Source organism: Molothrus aeneus, chromosome 10 (genome assembly GCF_037042795.1).
Source record: "Molothrus aeneus isolate 106 chromosome 10, BPBGC_Maene_1.0, whole genome shotgun sequence".
Lineage (NCBI taxonomy): Eukaryota > Metazoa > Chordata > Aves > Passeriformes > Icteridae > Molothrus > Molothrus aeneus.
In genome coordinates this window covers 11,223,112-11,247,214 of record NC_089655.1, presented here as the reverse complement: position 1 = coordinate 11,247,214, position 24,103 = coordinate 11,223,112, and the positions used below count along the sequence as shown (strand labels likewise).

The 24,103-nt window shown below is 39.5% G+C and overlaps 1 protein-coding gene across 1 annotated transcript; it reads left to right on the top strand.

Moving 5' to 3' along the window:
* The first annotated feature begins 1,257 nt into the window (after positions 1-1,257).
* On the top strand, positions 1,258-23,680 carry PCOLCE2 (procollagen C-endopeptidase enhancer 2). Its single transcript, XM_066556275.1, has 9 exons — positions 1,258-1,355; positions 2,192-2,300; positions 9,641-9,896; positions 11,465-11,589; positions 14,508-14,644; positions 15,916-16,070; positions 19,286-19,369; positions 21,352-21,519; positions 23,120-23,680. Exons 1-9 carry the CDS (start codon positions 1,261-1,263, stop codon positions 23,254-23,256), a joined length of 1,266 nt encoding a protein of 421 aa, XP_066412372.1. The 5' UTR covers positions 1,258-1,260; the 3' UTR covers positions 23,257-23,680.
* Positions 23,681-24,103: the final 423 nt, after the last annotated feature.

Genomic DNA, 24,103 nt, shown 5'->3' with positions numbered 1-24,103 from the left:
AGCTTCTTGCAGGCTACCTCCAAAGGTCTGGGACATTCCAACAGCTGCACCTCCTCTCCCACAAAATCCCTCCTGGAAATGTAACAAGCATGAATCCAGCTTAGTCTACTGCCTCCACCCAGCACTGTGGAAAGCAGAGTACAGGTATCATGACTGCTGAACTGCAGCATCCACTTTCTGTTTAATCCTCACAACATCCTCTCTAATCAAGAGCACTTCTTTGAAGTTTTGGTAGTGAGACCACTCTTCTTTGTATTTTGCAGGAATAGGAATGTTAAGTGCTCAATAATCAAACTAAAAATAAGAGAATAGGTTTATATTCTGCCTTATATGCAGGAAAATTTCTGTTTAGTTCCTCAGGTCTGTTCAATTGGCTGTACCTGAACACTTCTACACTTACCTCCTTCTCCTGCAAGAGACATATGGGAAGAAGTACTTAAAAACAGTAAGACGAACAGGTTCTTTTTAAAGCAATACTCAGAACATAAATTATCACTTATTGATGTGATAATCTGTATGTCATTGTTCAATAGCACTAACAATGTGGTGTTTTTCAAATGTCATATTCAACAAGAATACCGTGTTCAAAATAAGAATAATGGCTTAATTTTTCATTTCTTTTCTCAAACAACTTTGGCCCAAATTCTGTAAAACACCCAAGTATTGAGTTCATCACTGAATGCTCTGCCACGGCCTTTTAAAGAGTATCCTTCACAGCCAGAGCGAAAAGGCTACTAAATGGGTCAGGATTACCCACCGGTAAACAAAACGAAGCATTTCAAGTTTACTTTAGAATTTAAATAAAGAAGAAATTTCAAAGCAGCATTACTATTTTTCAAGCTTTGGCGGAGCTGCAGACGATCGCACAGCCGGTAACACTGAGTTCATTCATGCCCGGGACAAACACCCGCCCTGTGCCACCTGAGGACGGCAGCGGGGCGTCGCGGGGGGCTGCGGGCTCGGGCCGCGGCGGCGGACGGGGGGCGCTGCACCCGGGCAGCACCCGCGGGCGCGAAGTGCGCGGGGCCGAGCCCGCAGCCCCCGGGAGGCACCGGGGCGGGGCCGGGCACACCCGGGGCAGCGCCCGCGCCCCGCGCGGGGAGAGAGGGCGGCCCTGCCCGGGCCCCTGCCCTGGGGGCGGAGGGCCGCGGAAGCCTTTGCCTCCTCCCCCGGCCTTGGCAGCCACAGGAGGAGCAGGCGGCGGTCGGAGTAGCGGCTCCGCGGCCCCAGCCCTGCCCCAGTCGCCGCTGCCGCGCTGAGATGCCGCCCGCCGTCCCGCTGCCGCCGCTGCTGCTGCTGCTGCCGCCGTCTCTGCTGCTGCTGGCGGCGGCGCGTCCCGCCGCCCCCCCGCACAGGTACGGCGCGCTCGGTCCCCGCGCAGCTCCCGCTGCGCCCTCCCCTCCCTTCGTCCCCTGCAGTCGCGTTCCCACCGTGCCTCCGTGGGGTGCGCGGGAGTTTCCGTGCCCGTGACTGCATCAGGGCAGGAGCATTGCCCACGGAGCCCGGGAGTCTGTAACCTCTCTAACATAACAGTATGATAGGGTGAGGCATGCCGCTGTCTAAAGCTCGGCAGGGCGTTCGCTCACCCTCGTGTGCTCAGCGGTAGCAGAGGTTCCACGCAGGTTTTCCAGGGTTTCTCGCGTGTCCGGAGCCGGCACCAGCACCTGAGCTGAGCCCTGAGCACAGCTGGGCCACAGGGCTCAGCACCAGGAGCGGGGCTCAGCACTGGGTGGGTTGTGCTACTGAGGTACAAAAAGGTACCAGAGACTTCCTTGATTAAAATATATAAGTTCAAAGCATAGAAAGGAATGAGAAATAATTTTTATATCAATGCTATTTTAACTACTATTATATGTTTTATAAAAAGTCATTGCTAATGACTTTTTAATAATTATTTTTCCATTATAATAGCAGTTTGCAATGATGTATCACATTGGCACACCACTGGTCTTAGGAAGTAAAAAAGGAGGGAGAGATAACAGTCTGTGCTGACCCAGAATTAAGGCCCAAGTAGTTAATTTTTTCTACACCCAAGTTCGCACATTAAATTGCATATTCTATATCAATAGTGATTTTATGTAAATGATTAAACATATTCCATGTTAGCAATGGCTTTAAATATATAAGCTGTTGAGACAGTTTGTGCCCCTTATACAAAGAATAAATGAATTTTGTTTTCTATTATTCTCAGGCCTACATTTACATGTGGAGGAGTTGTATCTGGAGAGTCAGGGTTTATTGGGAGTGAAGGATTTCCTGGCGTCTACCCACCAAACAGCAAATGTACTTGGAAAATCACCGTAAGAATTTTTAATACCACAAAATCAGTGCTGAAGACAATGAACAGTTATTTGTTGTTAAACTGTGTTTTACATGGGGTAATATATGTGCAATAATGAACTCGGTTACTCAAAGTAGCTCAACTATCTGGAGCTTTTTAGGGTTGATGTAACATGATAATAGTGGCTGAAACAAACTGGCCTTGCCTCATATCAGAAGTAAATTTTCATTGACTTCCCTGATGCACATCTAACTGTTTTAAATTAACTCATTTACAAGGAAACATCTCCCCTCTGTCACTGTGGAAAGCAATAGTGAGTTCTGTCAAAGGAAAGATTTGAGGTGGAAAGTATGAAAAGCAAAGTTTTTTGGCAAGAAGACATAAAAACCCCCAAAAATTCAGGCAGGTTTGCTTGAAGTGTGCTGCTAGCAGTGTTCTGCCAGCCAGGACATCTGGAGTCTGTCATACAGCAAGATGAGAGCAGTAGGGAAGTGCTGTTACATTTATAAATGACTATGTGAAATGGAACCATGTGGCACAATTGATATTTTGATGCTGAAATGAGGCTGTAGGGCAGAGATATCATATTCATGGACAACAGATTCCATGAAACAACTAGGACTAAATACTTCTGGTCTGGATGTCCTTATCCACAGACTCAGAGAAGGGGATGTGAGTGAATGATTACTCTTCCTCATATCTGCACAAATTAAACCCTCTGAAACTGCCCACCAAATTTCCTCTCTTTTTTAGACATAGTTCACCAAGAACTTTTCTGACATTTGGGCCTACAGAAAAAATAGTATGGCATAAAAAATAAGTTCGTTTGTGTGTTGACAGGATCACTAAAGACAAGTTCAGTTGAAAGACTGCATCACAGGTTAGGTGTTGGCAGGAGAGTAGGATGTCACAGGATAATTGTTTCCTGCTACTATAGAGATGCTGACGCAGAGCAGGAGACATTGATCTGTTTACAATGTTCACTTTAAAACAATTCTCGTACCAAATGAGTGCTGTGATTTTAATTGTTTTATCTGAAAGATCCCAGTGAAGCTGCAGAGCTGCTTTCTGCACCTTTCTGTTGCATTATTATTGGGGTCAGTTAGAGGTTACCTTTGAGCTGTGTCTGACCTTATCCCAAAGAGGATGTGAAGAGTGGTGCATGCCCAAAAACTTGCTTCCTTGCTATCGAGGGGCTGAGGTGACAGCAGGCAGCATGGCCTACCTTGCAGTCTGAGGAGCAGATGCAAATTGCATTTGGAATCATAAACACATGCCTTAAATAAAAGGGAAAAACATACAAAATGAGTTTACCAGTGTAACTCAGTATTAGATGTTCAAAAGATCAAAATTGAATCTGGAGGGAGATAATAATTTTGCTTATAACAGCATGAAGTTTTTACCACTAAAAAACTTCAATAAGAAATGGAGGCAGCACTAAAGAAGCAATTACTGAATCATGTCATGTGTCTGCCCTTCAAATCTGGGGGGTAGAGGGAGAAGAGAACAAATTATTGTACTTAGAAAGTCCATAGAGAGTGCTTTAATTGCAGACTTTATGTGGCTGTTGCTAACAAGATGCCAACATCCAGGTGAGCCTGGGCACGGTGAGAAGCATTTCTACAGAGCTGTAGCAGAGCTGTGTCTGCACTTGAGCTTTTTTGGCAATGGGAGGAATTCGATGGCTTCTGTCATTTCATGATCACCCTGACTCCCAGTGTTCTGCTGTGCTGCCATTTCACTGCCTCCTGCTTGTCCTCTGTGGTTTGCACAAAGCCAGAGAAGGGCTGCACAACTGGGTAGTCCAGGCTTGCTTGTGCCCTCAGCCCATTTAACGCCTGTTTTGTTAAAAATAATGTTCACTAAGCCAAGCTGATTTCTTTTCCCCCATCAACTGTAGAATGCTCTGTGTCTCTGGGGCATGCAGGAAGGATGCAGGGAAGGCAAGACTAATAAACCTGCAAGACTAAGCCTGTACTCTGTTTAAAAAGACCATGGTTTACCATATTGTGGCAAAATGGTACACTCAAGGGTCTGGTTAGCCTGAATTCATACAACAAAATCCTTTCACCAAATATTGCTGAGGCTCAGAATAGCTTGTAATAGCACCCAAGTAAGAAAGCCAGTTACAGTGCCATGAAGAAATACTCTGTAGTTACTGTTAGTCTTCCTCATTTAGCATCTGGTCTTAGAAAGTGAATAAGACATTTGCCTGTCCGTTTTAGCCAAGGGCTGTGAACACCTTTCTGAAAACACTCTCCTAATGCAGGATCTGACAAGCCTGCAAGACTGATAGAGACATTGATTTACTTTATGTCTGGGTCATGAGAAGCATGAAGCTCTTGTTTTCTCAACTACAGAATTTCATCATCTGCACAAGAAATGCAGAAAGAAAGGCAGAATGAGAGCTAATTCGTTCTTTAGAGGAAAACAGGTTTAGAAAACATTACAGATAAATAAATAAACATTACAGATAAAACAATACAGATAAAGCAATGTAGCATTCAGGTATCATCTGAAATCTTTCCAACTAGTTTGCTAAAGCTGGAAGAGTCTAACTCAATTATGGTTCTGTTATTTCAAGAGACTGGGACTTTTTCAGCTGGCTAAAGAAAACAGCTTCTCTATTCTAAGAGCTCTAAGAAGTGTTCAGCACATGCTTGTGGTTCTATTACAGCCTTGGCACACTACCCAGCAGCTTTTCACTGGCTTTGCTAAGTCATTTGTACAGCTATTTCCTTTCCTATAGTAATGTATATAGCTTTATCTGAAATATGTCATATACACTTACTTTTAATACTCTGTAATCCTTCTTGGCCATCACCTCACATAAAAGTGTCACATAGTCCAAGAATTTGAACTGCTGTCCTATGTTTTTCTGGCAGGCTGCTTAGTTCCCATAAAACTCCAACAACTTTATGTGCAACAATAATACTGGAAACTGTCAGAGTTATGTAAGGTTATGTTTTTATAGGTTCAGGAGCTGCGTTCCAGCAGGTTTGCTGACAATAAGCAAAGTTTGAAAATTTTACTTATCAGGGCAGTTGGGAATCTGCCCTGAGGGAGCAGAATATTTTAAATAATTTTTTCTGTGTTTTAAGTGTTCATTTTCGTATGCCCTTCCAGTAGAAAACAGGTCTTTACACATTGGTTGTATTGCTGGAAAAGAAAAAGATGAACAGAATCTAGTGCCCTTGTCAGGAAGAGCAAGCTAATACAAATTTTTAAAATTGGAGATGGAGATAGAGAACAAGAAACTAGGCAGAAATCATAGTTCTTCCCAGGATGTAACTCCAAATAGCTTCTACATTCATTCTCAGAAGAGAGAAATAATACATTTGGCTTGCAGGTAGCTGTTGTATTTTTCAACTCTACCTAGGACTGCTATAGCAAAGCATACAAGCAGCATTTTTGTATTAAACATATATCAATATATATTCAACCCAATATAAACCCAGGTGTAAAAGTTAGACAAACTATATTTGTGAAAGTTGGCATTTAAGGGGTTTCCTCCCTTCAAAGTAAATAGTCTAAACCATGTAATTTTGATGAAGAGGGCTTTGTATTCAGTCACAACAACAGAAAAACAGCATCACTACTTTAAAGGTAACTGAACTTTGATTAACATGATATGAAATATCTGCAATGAATGATAACCAAAAACAATCTCACAACCTTATTTTGAGGTGTGTTGTATATATGGAATAATCATGCCCTTTTGAAGAGTTTAGTAATCTACACAGATGATTTTAGGGAATTATGCTGTACAAAAACTCCCTCTAAAAATTTCTTTAGCCTTCCATAGGAGTAAGGCATTAGTTCAGCATCGTAATTTTTGAACCTAAAGTAGTTTGTAGAGTTCAAATAAGAAGGGAAGCAGAGAGTGAGTATGGGTCAGTTGCCCTCTTTGTAACAAGGAGAGGCAGAGGATGAAGTGCCTCTGTTGTTGAAAGATACCAGCTGGATGGATAAAACAAAAATAAGGCACACCCTGCAGAGGAAGCATCACATCATTCTTCCTTTGACTCCTCCCTCTTTTTTTTCCCTTTTCTTTTAAGAGCTGAATTCCTTCCAGTTCTTCCTCTGAGGTGTCCCATCTTACTGCATCAGGCTCAGATGTGGCTCAAAGTAAACAATACTGAGTCATGCTGGCCTTTGCTTGCTCCCCTGTGTTTCTCATGGAACAATATTTTAAATGTCCTGGGACAGCCATTGGCAGATTTTAGCACATTAGTTCTCAACATTTAAAGAAGCAAAATGGTAGAAATCAAAGAAAAGCCCAGTTATGCAAAGATGCCTGTATTTAGCACAAGATTCCTTGGGAGTAGCTGCAAACTGGAACAGCTGCTGCCAGAATGTGGAACCAGCATCCTCTGCACTTCTGATTGTCATCTACTCGGACCACAAAATTTTAACTGATTTAACATACTGAAAAAAATTTGTTATTTTTGTGAATGACAAATATTTTAATAAGCAAGTATATTTTAAAAATAAAAGTAATAGCAGTAAGTAGTGACTGTAATTAAGGGCCTGCCACGTTTCTTTAAATGACTTTCCTCTCCAAATTCAGCTAAACATGAGCAAGGATTATTCTGACAACTAAAACCTACAGCAGGCTCCATGTTAAACGTTCACAACCATGTGGCTGAGTTTTTCCTACCCATTTTTTAACAGACTGTCATGAAACAGAAGTCAGTACATCTATGGGGAAGAGTCTTGACCAAGTTCAAATAGACTAAACTGACAGAAGCAGAGATTAAAAGCTACAATGAAATATAATTAGAAAGATAGTACAGTACAGTACAGCATAGCCAGTGGTGGGGAGAGGAGAAGGAAGCAGAACGCTGCACAGAATCGCTGATACCATGAACCACAAAACCTAAGGCTTGAGTGAATGGCTGACTGCAGTTCGGGTTTGGCTGCTTTGGCATCCTCTCCCTCCTGAGCAGGGCTCTGTCCCACGTCCTGGGGTGGCAAGAGAGTGGCATGTCCAGGGGCACAGTGAGTGCCTTGGGGCTGGTGTGAGTAGAGCAGTGCTGGGTCAGCTGGACCAGAGCTGTCAGTGAGTACCATCAGCGTTACTGAGTGCTAACCACTTGGCTAAATCGGAGTGCAATTCTACAAGGACAGCAAAATGACCTTTTTTTACCCCAGAACCAGCCACCTCTCACATTTCCACTTCCTTTTCTGAACTCTGGGAGAGAGCAGGTATATTCAAAGAAGCAATTCAGGCTGAGAAAATAGGGAAAAATCTCATAAGCATTGATAAAACTGTTTAATCTAATATGCTAGAGCAACTTGTGCTCAGCTTTCAAAAACAGGGGAAGGAAAAGGGGAAATATCTTAAAGATGGGCAAGCTTTAGCCAAAGCTGCAAGACGCTGTTGTGGAACATGTTGGACAAACTTAACTGTAGGTATGATAGTTTATTTTTAAACATGATAACCTTTAAAGGTCACCCCGTTTGCATCCTGTCATACCAGTTGGATAAACTTACGAAAATGACTGTTCCACCCCAAAAGAGGATATGCTATTTTACATACATACTTCTGGAAAAAAGGTTTCTGTAACTAATTTTACAGTCAGCATTTCTGAATTGACTTGTCCAGTCACACAGACTTTTGTAGTAAATAATAGTCAGATCTTCTGGCAGGAGTACCAAGTTCATTTTAGCTCATTTTATGTTAAAATGACCAAGCCTTAATGCTCCTTAGTGATTCAGACCAGAATACAAGTGAATGCAATAAGAGATTTAGATATGAGAGCAGTGATTCAAGGAATAAATTCAAGATTATGCTAGTAGTGGTTTTGTAGTAGGAGCAGTGATGTGGGGCCCTGAATGCATTTTTGAGAGAACTTTGAACTTAAAAGGAAAATTCTCTGAAACCAGCAGCAGGAACTGCAGTGGAGCTGGTCAGGAAGTGTGCACATGGACCCTGGGCAGCTGAGAACAGCTCAAGCAGAAATCTGTCCTGCTGCAGGATCAGTATCAGCACTGGGCCTGAAAGCAGCCACACGAAAGAGTAACCTGAACACACCTACAGCACATTTTCAGTACAACTAGAGCTGTGGCTTCTGTCAGTATCTTCTGTGGGTTAAAGCAGTCACTTCCATTTATAGCACTTCCATCTATACTTGACAAGCAATTTTTAACTGTTGAGACTCAATGTTAAAACAGTTTGACAATTTCATATAGGAACAGTTTAGTTTTAGTTTATTTCAAACCAGTGTTTTAAAATGAGTCACTGTTAAGGAATGAAAAAAATTCATGGACTCTTAAATAACGTTGCTTAAATATGAACTTAATGCAGATATATTAAATGTATGTTTAAAGCAGAAAATTACAGTAGTGTCTCAGTAAAGCAGAACAGCTGCAATTATTTTAATAGCTAACCACTCTACCATGATATGGATTGAATGCAGATAATTACACTTGCCTGTCTAGGGTCTCTCTACACTTTAAAATACTGTTTCCCTTCTTCAGTTCTGTTACACAGCATTAAGTGCTTTATTAGAACAGTTTTCACTTCTCAGTATGCTGATTTTTCTCTTAAAAGCTTGTAACTGTATCCTAGGAAATGTTCTTCTCCTTGTAAACAATTATGTTGTCTTAATTTACATCCTTCTCTGTACTCTTGTCTCTTTTGCAATGTCCATATGCAGACATGTAAGAAGATTTGCCCTGTCTTATATTTCCTCAGATATTTCAGAAAAAAACCTCTCTTCTGTATTGAGGACACCCACTAGTGGTTCTTTTGAATTCTCTGTTTATAGTTTTACATTGTCTTTCCAAATAGAATTATTTCACTGCAGACACTCAAGTAACTAAATATTAGGGTTGTACAGTATTAGCCATAAAATTTCCAATTTTATATATAAATGTGATATGTATGTCAGTAAATTAAAAAACTCCTTCAAACTGTGAAACTTGGTAACACAAATCAGAGAGAGAGGCCATTTCATTTGTTTAAAATGGTAAATTATTTTTTCCATATTTTTTTCATATTAATCTCGTCCTCCTCACTTTGCTTGGTGACAGGGAGCTGCATGGCTGATTCTACACTTTCAGCAGAAAATAAGAGAAACACACCAAGCTGAACTGGTTTATAATTTACTGCATGAGCCTGACTAGCAGATACTCTGGATCAGAAATAAGATAATGGCAAGAGATGGCCAGAACCTTCTATTAAGGATTGGTCCAAGTTACTTTAAAAACTGCTGTGCCTGGAATACAGTTGATAAAAAGAGCTCATCTGAACAGGAGGTGAAGGGCATGAAAACAGTAGTGCAAACAGTGGGATCTGATAGGTATGTGGTCACCCTTGCAGATGCATGTCTCCCTCCTTCCCTTCCTCTGCAGGTCCCAGAGGGAAAAGTGGTGGTTCTTTCTTTCCGGTACTTGGACCTGGAGAGCGACAGCCTGTGCCGCTATGACTTTGTGGATGTCTACAGTGGCCACGCCAACGGGCAGCGCATCGGCAGGTTCTGTGGCACTGTCAAACCAGGGGCCCTGGTGTCCAGCAGCAATAAAATGTTGGTGCAGATGACTTCAGATGCTAACACTGCTGGGAGTGGATTCATTGCCAAGTTTTCTGCGGCAGAACCACACGAAAGAGGTAATTAACCATTACATATGTGCTGAGGAGAAATAGAACTCGGCTCTATCCAGAGCCACATTAATGCTTAAAAAGATTTGGTGCCAGTGATATTAGAGATTGTGCTATTCAACATATTTTTTAATTACCTTGCTTAGCAAATAGCAAAGTGTAACTGTTTAGCCATCTTAGTTCATCACGTAGTAAGGACAAAGGCTGACAAGTCTAAGAGTAGTGGAAGAACTGTACCTAGTAGTAAACTGGTAATAACTATCCATTAAAAGGACAAATTAAATTCAATATAGATAAATGTTGCATATAAGGGGAAAACACCCTAACTTTGTGTACAGTACAGCAAGTTCTGAATTTACTCTTACTGTTTTGGAATGAGATCTTAGGTTTAAAGTAGATAATTTATGAATACAGTAGTTGAGCATCAATTCAGTGCTTAATAGGTATCAAAAAAGAAACATAAACTTAATTTTTAGAAAATAAAATAAAGACCAAACAACAACAACAAAAAGCACGCCCTTATAAATCCATAATGCATGTACATCTTGAATAAAGTGTGCCTTTCTGATGTTCCCATCTCAGAACTGAATATGATCAAATTATTGGAAGGAATCAGACACAAAAAGTATGATAGAGTTAAAAGAGCATCACCTACACAAAGATCAACTGCACAGCATGGACTTCTTCATGCTGGAAAAGAGAAAGTCAAAGGGACTGTAGGAGGGGGCTTTGAAGTCATGACTGGTGTGGAGGAAGTGACTGAGGACCTCAGTCCATCTCTTTCAATATAAAAGCCAGATGAGCAAGCAGCTGCAAGGGAAAGGAGAGGGTGATTTTTCTCTGTGGCCTGTGAATCAGTAGAACACTGTACCAGGGGACATTGTGGATTGTCTATCCTGGTTTAAAACCACTTACAAAAACATATCAAAGCAGAATTTATCAGATATTACTAAAAATAAAGGCATTGTCTGGTGCTTGGGAAGGGTATGAACAGTGAGAGGCTGGGAGGTCACAGGGAGGTGGTATTGCCCTAGTTAGTGACTCTTTTTCAAGGCTTTTGCTATTGGTATGGTTCCTGACTAGACAGGTTGTTGGGCAGAGGCAGTGCAGGTGGTGAGTAATTTATCAGGCCTACCTGTTGTAAACTTGTATTGAACGATACATTAAATAACTTTGCCTGGATGTAGTTAATTTAAGGAGAAGGTTCATAGTAATATTGTAGATAAGGATTACACACCTGATGGAGTTTTTAATTTGGAACTGAGGGCAGGAGATATGGAAGAAAGACCCCTCTCCATCAAGAACGCTCCCCAGGCTGCAGTTCCTTTGTGAGTGCCTGTCAGCCCCACCATCGCTGCCATGGGCTGCGGGGATGGCTCCTCCAGTACCTGCGGCTTCTCCTCCTCCAGTGTTTGCAGGAATGCTTCTCTCTCTCTGGTTTTTTGCCGTTTATTAGCTGTGTTTTGCCAGAGGTGCCTCAGCTGGGGCGGAGGGCTCGGCCGTGTCTGGGCGGGCTGTGGCGGAGGCGCCCTCAGCACGGCCGCCGCCCTCAGGGCCCGCGCTGTGCTGCCTTGCAGGGGACCAGTACTGCGGGGGACGGCTGGAGAAACCCTCGGGCTCCTTCCACACGCCCAACTGGCCAGAGCGGGACTACCCCGCAGGAGTCACCTGTTCCTGGCACATCATAGCTCCGAAGAACCAGGTAAGGCGCTGCCAGGGCCCTGCTGGCACAGCTCAGCTTCCAGCGCCGACAGAGACCCACACTACAGAGCGGGCGGCTGCCCACTCTGGCCCGGGACATTGCGGTGGCACCCGGCCGGCACGGAGGGCACAGCACGGCGGGCACAGGCACGGCCACGCTCCGGCCGTCCCGCCTTACTCTCCCCTATAGCCCCAGGGGCCACGCACTGGTACACCCCCCGAAATTAATCCCATTAAAGCATCTCTGACTGCTGAGGCTTTTAAGCCAAGGAGGGTTTAAACATTATTTTCTTAATTCAAAAAATACCATGCAAATGAAGTCAGGGCATGTGATCGTCTCAGCACCAAACGTGATGATGACCAATGCTGTTTTGAGTCTAACAATGTTTGAGCATTTACTATTGAGGTACTCAGGTGGAGCTGATTGAATTTAATAAAAGCAGTTTATTCTATTTTGTATTTTGAAGGCTCCATCGCATAACATGCTTGCTTTATTAGCTAGATGCCATGAGAGCATATGTTCCCCCTTCATTAGGAGCTGAGGAGATGTGCCTGCAGACTGAGAGGGCTCTTGTGCCACGCATGGCAAACCACAAGTGTGTTCCCTACACTGGAGGGCGAATCTCAATCCTAGCTGCACATTTTCTGGTTGCTGCTGAGCCATCTGCTCTGTATCTTAGCAGGAGGTCTGCAATGATTGAATGTTTTGGTTGACAAGCATGTTTGGTAGGTTACTTTTCTTGCCACATTCAGCTTTTAAAATTCATTTACATATAAAGATGACTTTCCTCTTCATCTTCTGCTCATGACTAATCCTTGAAATAAAAAAAGCTGCCCCAGATAAATATATTCTTCTGATCTTTCCTACTTTTGCATTTACCAAGACAGTTCCTCCCTTGAACTGAAGCAGTATGTCAGCTTAGTCTTTCCTGTATTCCTTTTTAATGCACGTTCCTTGTTTGCTAGATACAGGCCATTTAACAATCCTATAGATAGGCAGTGATTTTTAAACCCTTATCTGTAAACTGCAGATTACTTTGGTTCTTTCCAAATGGCTCTAGATAAGCCTAAGAACTTTTCCTAAGCTCACAGAGAAGATTTGAGAAAGGTTATATCAGCATAAAAATAAGGGCATTATATCCTGTGCCTTTTGATGATTCTATTCCACAAATCTACCTGTTTCCAAATATATATTATTCATGTACTGCAACAGTGGTTGTTTGCATGGAAAAAAGGCAGAATTTTGACAGTGCCATTTTCCATTAAGTAGTGAATAAGCATCTCTCTTCAAGTGCACAGAAAAAGCTCCCCAGTCTTCCATTTGCCAGAATTTAGGTGGTGTTGTCTCTATTTCCCTTTCATAAGCAAGTGATCAATAAAACAAGGCACTCTTGTTTTGTTGTTTCAAATACAAACCAATAATTACTTAATTTATTACAGAAGATGAAGGAGCTTCTCCTGATCATGAAGAGCTTCTATTCTATCATGAAACACTTATCAGTGCAAAGTGCACTTACTGAACAATAGTGAAGTAGATACTATGGCCTGCTGTTTTGCCTGCTATGGAAAAATTTAGCATTTCTATTCCCAGTTGCATTACTTCTTTCTTTACCATCTTTTTTGATCACAAACATGTTATTCAGATGGGTATTCCATTTAAAGTGCATTTTTTCATCATGATACTGAGGGTTTTGAAACGAGCCTGTTAGTCATCTCTGAAATCAAGTCCCCCAAGGTTACTCATACTTCATGGGAAACAAAATTAACAAAATTATGCCTTAAATATCTTAATAGTGCAAAACTACATCCAAGCAAAACTAAGACATCAGGTGATAACAGGCTATCATTACTATGAATGTAGAACAAGATAACTTTTGCTATGTCAGTAATCAAATAAAGTACATGCCATGTACAAATTACTTCTTTGTACAATCTTAGAAGATTTAATACCATCTTTGTTTGAGTCAGATCTTTATAAAGGTTGATCTACAATCAGCACAAATCAGTCTTGTCATTCAAGCCTTATTTGTGCTATTTATGGGAAGATGATTTAAATACTGTTATGCTTCATCTAAAGAAGCAACCTAAATGCATATATTACCTCTGTTTCCATGCAGCAGTTGGGTTGTGTTTTTCTTCCTTGCCACACATGACTGACAGAGTCATTCTGCAGGACTTCATTCCAGAGTAGTAGATTCCATTTCTGTTTTCTTGTACATTGTTTTTTTTTTCTTTAAGTAGAAAATTCCATAAATAAAAGTCATTGGAGATAATAGCATAAGTACTGAAATACCAGCATGATACTATTTCCCATTTATGACTTGTAAAGCCTCAACAATTATGGAAATCTGACATGGAAACACTGTTCCTTTCAGTACTTACTTTCTCTTGGGTTTAGTTTTACTATTTGCTAATTTTCTTTCTATCAAGATTTTAATTTCTATTGTTTTTAATTCTGCATCAAGTATACACAGCATTGGCAACCACAGTGATTTAGGCCCTGCTGTTAATGAAGTCAGTGAAATGCCTTGTATCAACTTTGCCTTTTTCTTTAGTGTATCTTGAAAGATGCAATGACATTAAAAGCTCCTTTTCTGTTGCTTACACTTGCTGTAGTTATTTTAAGAGCATTGTAACACCTAACACCTACTAACATTCACTCATAAAAATAACTTTATCAGAAGTTACTTGCATACATTTGAGAAGAAAACGTTTTACAGAGTATTAGAGTCATATGCTGAACTATTAGTTGGAGAAGTCATGTGGATTAAAATACTTCACAATTAAGTGGATTAAGGAATTTTCCTTTATTGAAAGAAAAATTAAATAGTACTTTATATGAAGATGTCACTTACTACAAGAAGTATTAATAAATTCTGCATGTCAAAACCTAAATGACTTATTTCCATTTTCCCTTAGCTAATAGAGTTAAAGTTTGAGAAGTTTGATGTGGAAAGAGACAACTACTGCAGATATGACTACGTTGCAGTGTTTAATGGTGGGGAAATCAATGATGCCCAAAGAATTGGGAAGTACTGTGGAGACAGTCCACCAGAGTAAGTAACTTCCTTTAGCTGGGAACTTCACTGCCACTGTGTGTCATTTTGCCAACAGTTCTGTCCAAGGCTTCTAAAACATTTTAATCTTTAAATTAAATGCAGTGTTTTGTACCTCCAACAGAACATGTAGAAATTGCTTAGTATCTTGTGTCTCTCTAGGTTTTTTCCATTTTCTCTCTCTCCATGACTAACCCTGGCTCCAGCCCAGGTTCTCTGCTGTCCCTCAAGCCTCATTAGCCACTGTAACAACCCCAGTGCTACTGATACTGGTGTGGCACCAGTGGTAATGGTAGCTGAATATGAACATAATGTGTATGTTTTGATTATAGATACTGAAGGACCAGGACCCAGCTGAGCTCTCTGGCCCCTTGGCTTATTCCTCACTTTATCTGACTCACTTTCCTCTCAGCCCTTTTTAAAAAGACAGGATACACAGACTGGGTCAGATCTTTCAGATTTGGCCTTGTAGTCCTGGTGTTCAGGAAGCAGAACAAAGCTCTTGGCAGCTGATAATCAGTGCCCTCCTATGTCCACAGGCTGTGTCAATACTGCAGCAAGGAAAGTCTAATCTGGGCAACCACCATGGCAGCTAAATCCAGAGAATTCCAGTTAATCAGCCCCTTACTTTTGGTTAAATCAGACCTGGCCATCAGAGTAAACTGATTTCTGATAATCTGCCAAAAAAAGGGAAACAATGACAAGTTTTTACTTCAAAGACCTCATTAAGGGTTCAAAGAAATCCTGGGTAATCAAAATCTAATAATTGACAAAAAGTGAGCCCACAGAAGTAATAACCCAAAACATTTTATATTTTGCTGGGTTTCTTGAAGAGTTGCAGCATCCAGTACTTAAGGAATTTTCATAGCCCTTCCAATTGTGCAATATCTTTTTTACTAAACAAAACCAAATTTTAAAACACCCCATTTACTTACTTCCCCTGTGTACAGAGGATTTCTTCAATGTATTTTCCCACTTTCCTAATCTGACCCCTTCCATTTCATGGAAGTGAAGTTTGCAATGAAGTCACTGGGAAGAATTGAACAATACTCATATTGACATAAACTTCAGGAATCAAGGGGTTTAGGTGATTAATGGAAATTAATTTCACCATTTCATCTTCAAAACACCAGTGTATGACATGCCAGCAAAGCATTGTGTATTTTTCAGTATTAGTCTGGAGTGTTGGTTTTTTTTAATAATGTTATTAATGCTTTTTGGCTTTGACATGTGAAAGAATGGAAATATTTTATTTTGTTTTTCAATTTTAGGCCTATTCTGTCTGAGAAAAATGAGCTGCTCGTTCAGTTTTTATCTGATTTAAGCTTAACAGCTGATGGTTTTATTGGCCATTATAAATTTAGACCAAAAAAGTTACCCACAACTACAGCTCTGCCTACAACCACAACAGTCCCTGCTACCTCAAGTAAGTCTTACTGGCTCTATTTCATTCCCTATAAAAATTAATTATTCCAGGACAAGGAGAGAGTTACAGAAATACAAGATAGAAATGAGATTAAAAATTCAAGTTTTACAGTTTGTTAGTATTTTAAATGTTGAAGGAATTAATTAAAATTAATATACTCAAGGGAGTACTGGAATATACTCAAGGGAGAATACACTTAACATTCTTAAAGGAAATCTATCCAGGCAGGAGTTCAGTATAAAAGTAACTTATTCCACCTGAGAGAATTTTCCTGTCTCTTCTCAATTTTGGACAGTTAACTAGCACATTCCATAGAAGAATGGAGAAGCTAATTTCTGTTTAATAAAAATTTCTGAATATTTTGGGAAATAGTTTTATTTAAAGGAACTCTTTCTTCTGTTGATATGTAAAAATCTTACTGTGTTTTTCTTCATATAGTTTTTAAGATCAAGCAAAATTGGTATGGAAGTCAATTGAGCCCTCTTCAGGTTCTGTCAAGACCTTGTCAATATGACACTCTCCTAGCATAATTTTTATTTGAAAATATTTAGTGATTGGAACTTACAGAGAAATATGTCTCACTAAAACTAAGTCTTCTTTTGTATTTAAGACTAGACAGCATATATGAAAGATCAGAGCTGGATTTCTCTGAAGGTGTTGCCAAAAATACCTCATTACTGAGATACTGAAAGGATAAATTCTTAGAATTTCTATAACCTGAATGTGAAGCATTTCAGATACAATTATAGCAGAAAACCAAATTATTTATGATGTTTTTGCAAGGCATAACCTGATTTGTACTTAAAGCACATCACAAATCAGGGCAGCAATGGCTTGTTGGCAGGAAACCAAGGATCTGTGGTGCTTTAATCCTGCTAATGAAGGTATTCAAAATAGATAAAAATAAACATGAAAAAAATGAAACCATAGTGACCTGTAAATCATCCTGATGTGACTCTAACAATAAATAATTCAGCTCTTCTTCACTCTAAAGCTCTTGTTAACGACCTTATTGGTTGAAACACTTGGTCTCAAGTAACCCAGGCTGTCAGTAACCCTGTTCAGGGTTTTCCACAGGCAAGAGAGGTGGAATTTACCAATTAACTGCAAATCAATTTCCATGACAGCATCAGTGTTAGGAAATAAAAACAGGCTGCTTCATCTTAGAGAGGGCAACAGAGGCAAGGTGTTCAAAAGACTTGTCAGGCAGACAGAAATAAGTCCTTTCAAGGTGGGATCAGTTTTGCACAGTGTAGGCATTTCTGATCTTCAAAACAAACCACAGCAAACCAAACCTCTACAGTTCAGTTACATTTCTGAGCCATCAGTTGCATCCAGAAGTGTCCAGTTCAAAGAGACTCATCTTAATATCTTGCAAATCAGATCTGCTTAAACTTGCACAGAACTCCAGGCATGAATAAAATATTAAACTTTAGTAAGCTGTTTCAAGAATTACATCAGTCTTTATGGAACATACAAATATTAGTACTTGCAGAAATAAATAAATGCTATAACACATTTGTAAAAGTAATGAAGATTAATCCAATACCTGTGGTGAGGTATATGACTTTATCATATCATTGGATAAAGTCATGCATTTTCCTGTCAGTGTGCCTACATGTAAAGTGCTAGGCAACTAAACTTTTATTTCAGTTCTTCTCCAGTTCATGTTTTGCTAAAGTACCTTACAAACAATAGACAGCCTCTGCTGACAAGTCATAGCAAAGTTGGTCACCAACCAAAATTTATTAAACTGAAAAAAAAAAGAAAGAAAGAAGTGCCCTAAAAGGACCAAACAAGATTCTTTTGTAACACATAATCCTAGTTTTAAATTTAGAAAAAGCAGAGCACCTCAGTAAAATTTTGGCAGCTACCACGTTGGCATGCACCTGGGAATCATCTGCCTGCTGGATTTCCTAACCTCCTACTATGGACACTAACTTGAAAGACTCAAGAAACATTAAATTCTAAATTTTTGGTGTGCTGTGTGTAGCATTGAGATAGGAAGCACTTGCCAGACCTGTACCATTGACATAGTGACTTGTTCTTTAAAACACTTTTCCTTGTGGGAGGCATTTAACTTTCTAAAGACTCAAATACCAAGAAGACTGCAGAAAGAAAGGAACAAACCAGCCCAAAATACATAAAAAACTATGAAGCCTAACCTTTAAACTTTGGATTTGAAAAGCAAAACAATGAGCAGTGCAGATCTTCTAACAGCCTCGGCCATTGCACTGAAGGCAAAGTAATTTTAATATCATTTGTTCATTTTTAGAAACTTGGAAAATTATTCAATTAAAAAGAAGTACAAGAATACTGATTAGAAGTTAGTCAGAAGTTATTTTTCAAAAAATATAGGCTGAATAAAACTTTTGCAAAATGCTCCATTTTGAAGTAAAAAACTGCAAAGATACTTGTCCTAACTAACTTAGTTTTTCTTGGAAATTAAGGTTATATAGGGATTTGTAGTTTTTTTTCTTAAATCTGTCAGTGTCACCTCCATGTTTACAATACCTATGTCACTGGCTAATTCCAAACAAATTTGAAAAGGACATAAAAACCTTAAAGTACTGTGCATCCTACCATGTTACATGGAATGATGCACAGAAACTATGAACATCCACCCAAGTAGGAAAAAGATGCCAAGTGTATTCAGTTGTTTATAAACAAAGCATTCAATTTCAGAAAGGAAATGTCAATCCCTAATGTTAAAGCCATACTTCAAACATCTTGTTTCATGAAGAAAAACTATGCAACACTACCTGACATGAAGCTATGTGAAAAATTTGGGGAAAAAAAAGGTCAGGAATTTGAACTCTGATCCCTTTCATCACAACGTAGTAATTTCCAATAAAAGGCCACCTCCTCCCTGGGAAGTGTTACTGTAACATCCTGTTGTGGTACTGGAGGTGTTCTGCTAGGGCTGTATGGCAGCAGCAGTGACAGGCTTCAGATGCCACACAAATATTGAGTAACTTCCATTCTCTCAGGCTGCTGGAACAGACCCAGCTGAGACACCTGAACAGACAGTGACTGGAGGTGCCAGCAGAGAGAAGGAATATTGTTACTGTGGTGCCCATCCCTGAAATGCCAGCTCTGGCTCATGCATACATCAGGATTATTAATCTTTGTTCTTGTCTTTTTTGAACATCGTGCTTTTCATTTGTATCAAATGCTTCATTTCAGTTTCAATTTAGTTTTTTCCTTCCAAAAAGCTGTGAAACCTACAGTTGCCCTGTGCCAGCAGAAGTGTAAAAGGAGTGGGACTTTAGAAAGCAATTATTGTTCAAGCAACTTTGGTAAGGAAGCAAAGTTTCTTTTTATTTATTCATTCTCTGCTGTGTTTTTAGACTCAAGGAAATTTTCCCAGATGTAGTTCTGGGTTTCCATTAATATATAGGCTGATATTTTTACACCAGCTTATCTATGTATCTGACATCAGTATCTGTGTTTCACTCAGTACATTCTTGGAGATATTCTGAAATAAGCACTGCACAGATATCTGAGACAAACTTACCTTCTCAGTCTGAGAAGGAAATGACAATGTAAGACAACCCCAGGATTCACTGATTCAGTTACTGGATTGTCATCTCCATTTTCTGTAAGCAGCCAAGACTGTTCCACAACACAGTGTATACGCTTCCAAAATGCTTTGAAAATAAATTAGAAGGGATGGAAGCTTCCAAGCACTGCTGTGTGTAACAGACATAAATCAGTCAGGAAAAGCAGTGTTTGCTGTGCATTAGCACGGGCCCTGGCACTGCTGATCTGCTCAGTTATGTGTCAGGGTATTTTCCCATATTAATACTGCAATCTTTTTTTAATCCCCTATAACATGCCTGGCAATTTGATGGGAAAACTCCCTGCCACCACCCTGTTTTCATTTTAAGCTGACTCCCTCTTACTGCACTGCTAATCCCTTGAGGTTTGAGGAGATCTGATGGTGGCTGTGCCTGATGGTGCCCAGCAGCAGGGGAGGCTGTGGCTGTGCCCTGGGGCAAGGAGCACTCAGGGTGCACTCAGGGAGCCCCTCCCAGCCCTGACCACAGCCCCTTCCAACCTGCAGCCCCTACAGGCTGGTACAGCACAACAGAAACGGGCAGGGAAAAAACCCAAACCATAAATGGTCTCCTCTTACTGACCACACCCCAGCTTTGTGGCTCAGGGTAAATGACACTACATAAAGCTTGGTTTTTTTCCCCTAGCATCATAGCAAGAAAACACATTCTTCTCTCCCATCTTCTGTCAAATACTTGACATTTTTCAGTCTATTCCATGACAGGAGTGAGAGTAAAAATACTTTATATGCTACTGTGAATGCAAGCATATCCTAAGGTATGAATAAGAAGTCTGTTCATAGAATATTATTTACTTGAAGTTTATTTGCAGAATTTATGATTTTAGAAAATAATAACTATTTCTCTTTCATCATGCATTTCATTTTATTGTTCCTAGAAATATAGCTGCAATACCCAGCAGTTTAACATCCACAGTTTTTTCTTGATTGACCTGGAACATTCTATTTAATTAAAAGCTCTGCATTAGAGGAAGATAATGTGAAAATTTACAAAATGCCAAAATGTGCATTATGCAGTTTTGTAAAATAAATCTGGCTGTACATACTTGATAATTGAAGATCGAATTTATCCTAGATAGAATATCTGGTGTAAAAAGATGACCTGAGAATAAACCAAATTGTTAATACCAATTACCATTTCCTTTGGATAAATAAAGATGGCTTACCAGTTAATTTAGTCATCCTAGGGAAAAGAAGGTGTCTTGATTTTCATACTGAGAGGTCTTTGGGAGATAAGATGGTAACTAGAGATATGTAAATACATTCAGCTGAAATAAGTTTGTATTAGGCCTCAGGCAGATCAAAATCTAGTTCTTATGGCATTAACTATTCCCTGCTCCTCATCTGGGAGTGTCAGAGAGCTGGGAATTCTGATTTTGGCTCGAAGAGTTTCAATTCAACTTCTACACAATTTGAAAACGACACATTAAAAGAAGTATCAAATTGTACAGTTTAACTGAAATCAGAGAACTGGGTTTGCATGAGACTGACACATTGTAGAACAGTTTCATATTTGGTACCACCAAAATTTGACAGTAGTGAGTTAATTATTAGCAGTGATACTCGTATTTTTAGTAAGTGTTCCCAGTACTGTTTGTTTCCTTATTAGGCACTAATAGACGCAAAAAGTTTTTATGATGCCTCAAAATTTTTGTCTAAAAATAATAAAAATATACCAAATATATCAAATGTCTTTTCTTTTAGTAATAACTGGAACTGTAATCACAACAGTAACACGGGCTGGCAGTCTGCATGCAACAATATCCATCATTAATGTATATAAGGAGGGCAATTTAGCAATCCAGCAAGCTGGCAAGAATATGAGTGCCAAAATTCTTGTTATGTGTAAGCAGTGTCCTCTCATCAGGAGAGGTAAGTACACAGTAATAACTGCTTTGTGTGTTTATAAAAGATAACAGTTATAAAAATTACTATTAGAAATATAGCCACAAAAATAAAAAAAATTACCATAGTTTTATTCTGCAATCAGCAGTTAGTATTAAAATAAATTTAAAATAACCAGTAATCCAGAGGTTTATTGCATTTTTCAGTTTTTCTGGAAAAGGATTAGGTTCACGTAGATTACAGGAGTTTGCAGAACTTTTTTCTTTAAAAGCCACATGATGCAAGATAAAATCTGATTTTCAGCTTCATTTCTCAGATGAAGCTGAGATAGATTTTGTGTTTACATGTATGTATTCTGGAGCTAGTTTTTATACACAATTGTTTATAAGGGAAAGACAACAAGCCTGCTAAAGCTGGAAGAGCAGTATGTCACAGGAAATGGCAGAATCAAGTTCCACTCTTGTGTATCTCCTGAATGTATGTATAGCTTTACAGAAATACTCATAGCATTTGTATCTGCAAACAGCCAGTACTGCTAAAAGCTACCTTAAGTAATATACAGAGATCAACCAACATAAATTCCAGTTAATTGTGGTAAAGGTGTTAAAAGAAATAGTGAGAGCATTTTTTTATTGAAGTAACTAAGTAAAAAATAAAACTGTTTTTAGCTTTGCCTCATAAGTAAACAGGTAGAACATGAGAACATAAACAGAGTCATAGCAGGAAATGGTCAAAGTAATTTAATAAGCATCAAAAAAACCCTGATATCATTCTAGATACTACCAGAGCTTAAGCATATTATCTCAAAGTGGGCAATAACAAAGTGAAAAATCATGATCAGAAATTAGCTTTTGCCTTTAGTTATCTGAAAACTACACACTAGGAGACATAATAATGTCCTTGGTGAAACAAACTGTCTCCTTTTAGGCAGACTTCTGGCTCCAAACCACTTCTGTTTCTCATCCTAAATCTCAATGAATTATTTAAGAGCCATTACATAATATCTGAACTTTTCTGTTTATATCCCTGTGATACCATTCCTTCCAACCCAAGACCTTGCAAATCCCCAACCCTTCTAAGGCATAAAAATACACAGATCCAATTGAATTGTCCAAAGCCAGGTCTTACCACTCATTAAGTCCACCTTGCCTGAATGCTTCTGTATGTATCTGGAAAATATTTACATCTCTGCAGAGGGAAAGAGAATGAGAAGATTTAAGAGCATTATTGCTTAAGGGCATTAACCTACAAGCTGAGCAAATGTGAAAATATTCAATATTAATGAGACATATTCTACCCTGGGTGACAGTGGTTAGGTTATCCAGTGTTGATGGGCTCTTCTAGTGCCTCTCAGACTGGACAGTCTGTGTTTAAAGAGTATCCCCTATATATTTAATTATGTAGTAGACACTTAGCTCTGCATCAGCTTGATTTTTACATAACTAGTTTGTGGTGTAACAAGCATGGCAAAGATGGGTAAGGGAGTAAATGTTGCAGGTAGGAAGGAAGAAATGTTGGAAGGCATTGGTAACAAACAGTGAAATGAACAGAAACCACAGGTCAAGAACTGTACTTACCAAATGATGTCCCAGATTTCTGTCTCATAATCTCATTCTCTCCTTTCTAGGTTTAAACTACATCATCATGGGCCAGGTAGAAGAAGATGGCAGAGGCAAAATCTATCCCAACAGCTTTGTCATGAGTTTTAAGACTAAGAACTCAAAGATCCTAAATGCCTTGAAAAACAAAACATGTCAAAATTGAACTCTGCAACTGTGTTCTATCATCTGTCTTGAAAAATCATTTTAACTTAGCCTAAGTCATGGAAATACAAGTGACTGCCAACAGTATGACCACGCTGACCCTTCCTTCCCTCCTGTCCACATAAGCACAGCTGGCTCAAAGTGAAATCATCCCATGTACCAGAGGAGAACAGACCCTCCTAAGGCTGAAAGCCAGAGGTTTGCAGCACAGCCATCTGATCTCAAACATACCAATTCCAATTACTTGGAAGATGTTAATTTATAACTGTCCAATTTTTTAAGGAGTTTTGTACGTAAAATAAGAATTCTAAGTGCAATATTTATAGCAACTCAGTTCAACTTAGCTTTTTCTCTAAAGTTGTTTTATTACATGGATTTCTGCATTATTATCAGTGCTTAATAAAATATTTTAAGATTAAATCATCCACCAACTAGTTATTAATTATTTATGAAGTGGGGCAGCTAAATATAGAAACTGGTTTTTGATCATTTACATGCTTTTGATGGTTTGGGCCTTGCACATTGTAACTGACACTATACTTCCTTGCTGATTAAGGGTCTGATTTTCCTTACATGGAAGTCAGTGAATCATTGATCAGAACAGGAACTCTTCAAAGAATTAGAAGCTGTAAAACAGCACCAGGCTTTTCTCCATTAATGACTATCTGCCTAGTAAATGTCACCATTAAGTTCTGTAAGGTAATAATAAGGTAGAGGAAGGTAGGAATTAATTTAGTGGTGGTAAGGTGCATATAGAATCTAAGATCCCTTTAAGAATTTGTTTTCCTTGTATATAAATACCAGAGCAGAGTTCTTTGGATGATCTGTGACCATGGGCAGGAGACCAA

Excerpts from the sequence above, each read along its gene's own strand:
- PCOLCE2 (XM_066556275.1), top strand. The coding sequence starts at position 1,261 with ATGCCGCCCGCCGTCCCGCTGCCGCCGCTGCTGCTGCTGCTGCCGCCG. Across the intron at positions 9,897-11,464 it reads GGCAGAACCACACGAAAGAG|GGGACCAGTACTGCGGGGGA; the intron begins GTAATTAACCAT and ends GCTGCCTTGCAG. Across the intron at positions 11,590-14,507 it reads TCATAGCTCCGAAGAACCAG|CTAATAGAGTTAAAGTTTGA; the intron begins GTAAGGCGCTGC and ends ATTTTCCCTTAG.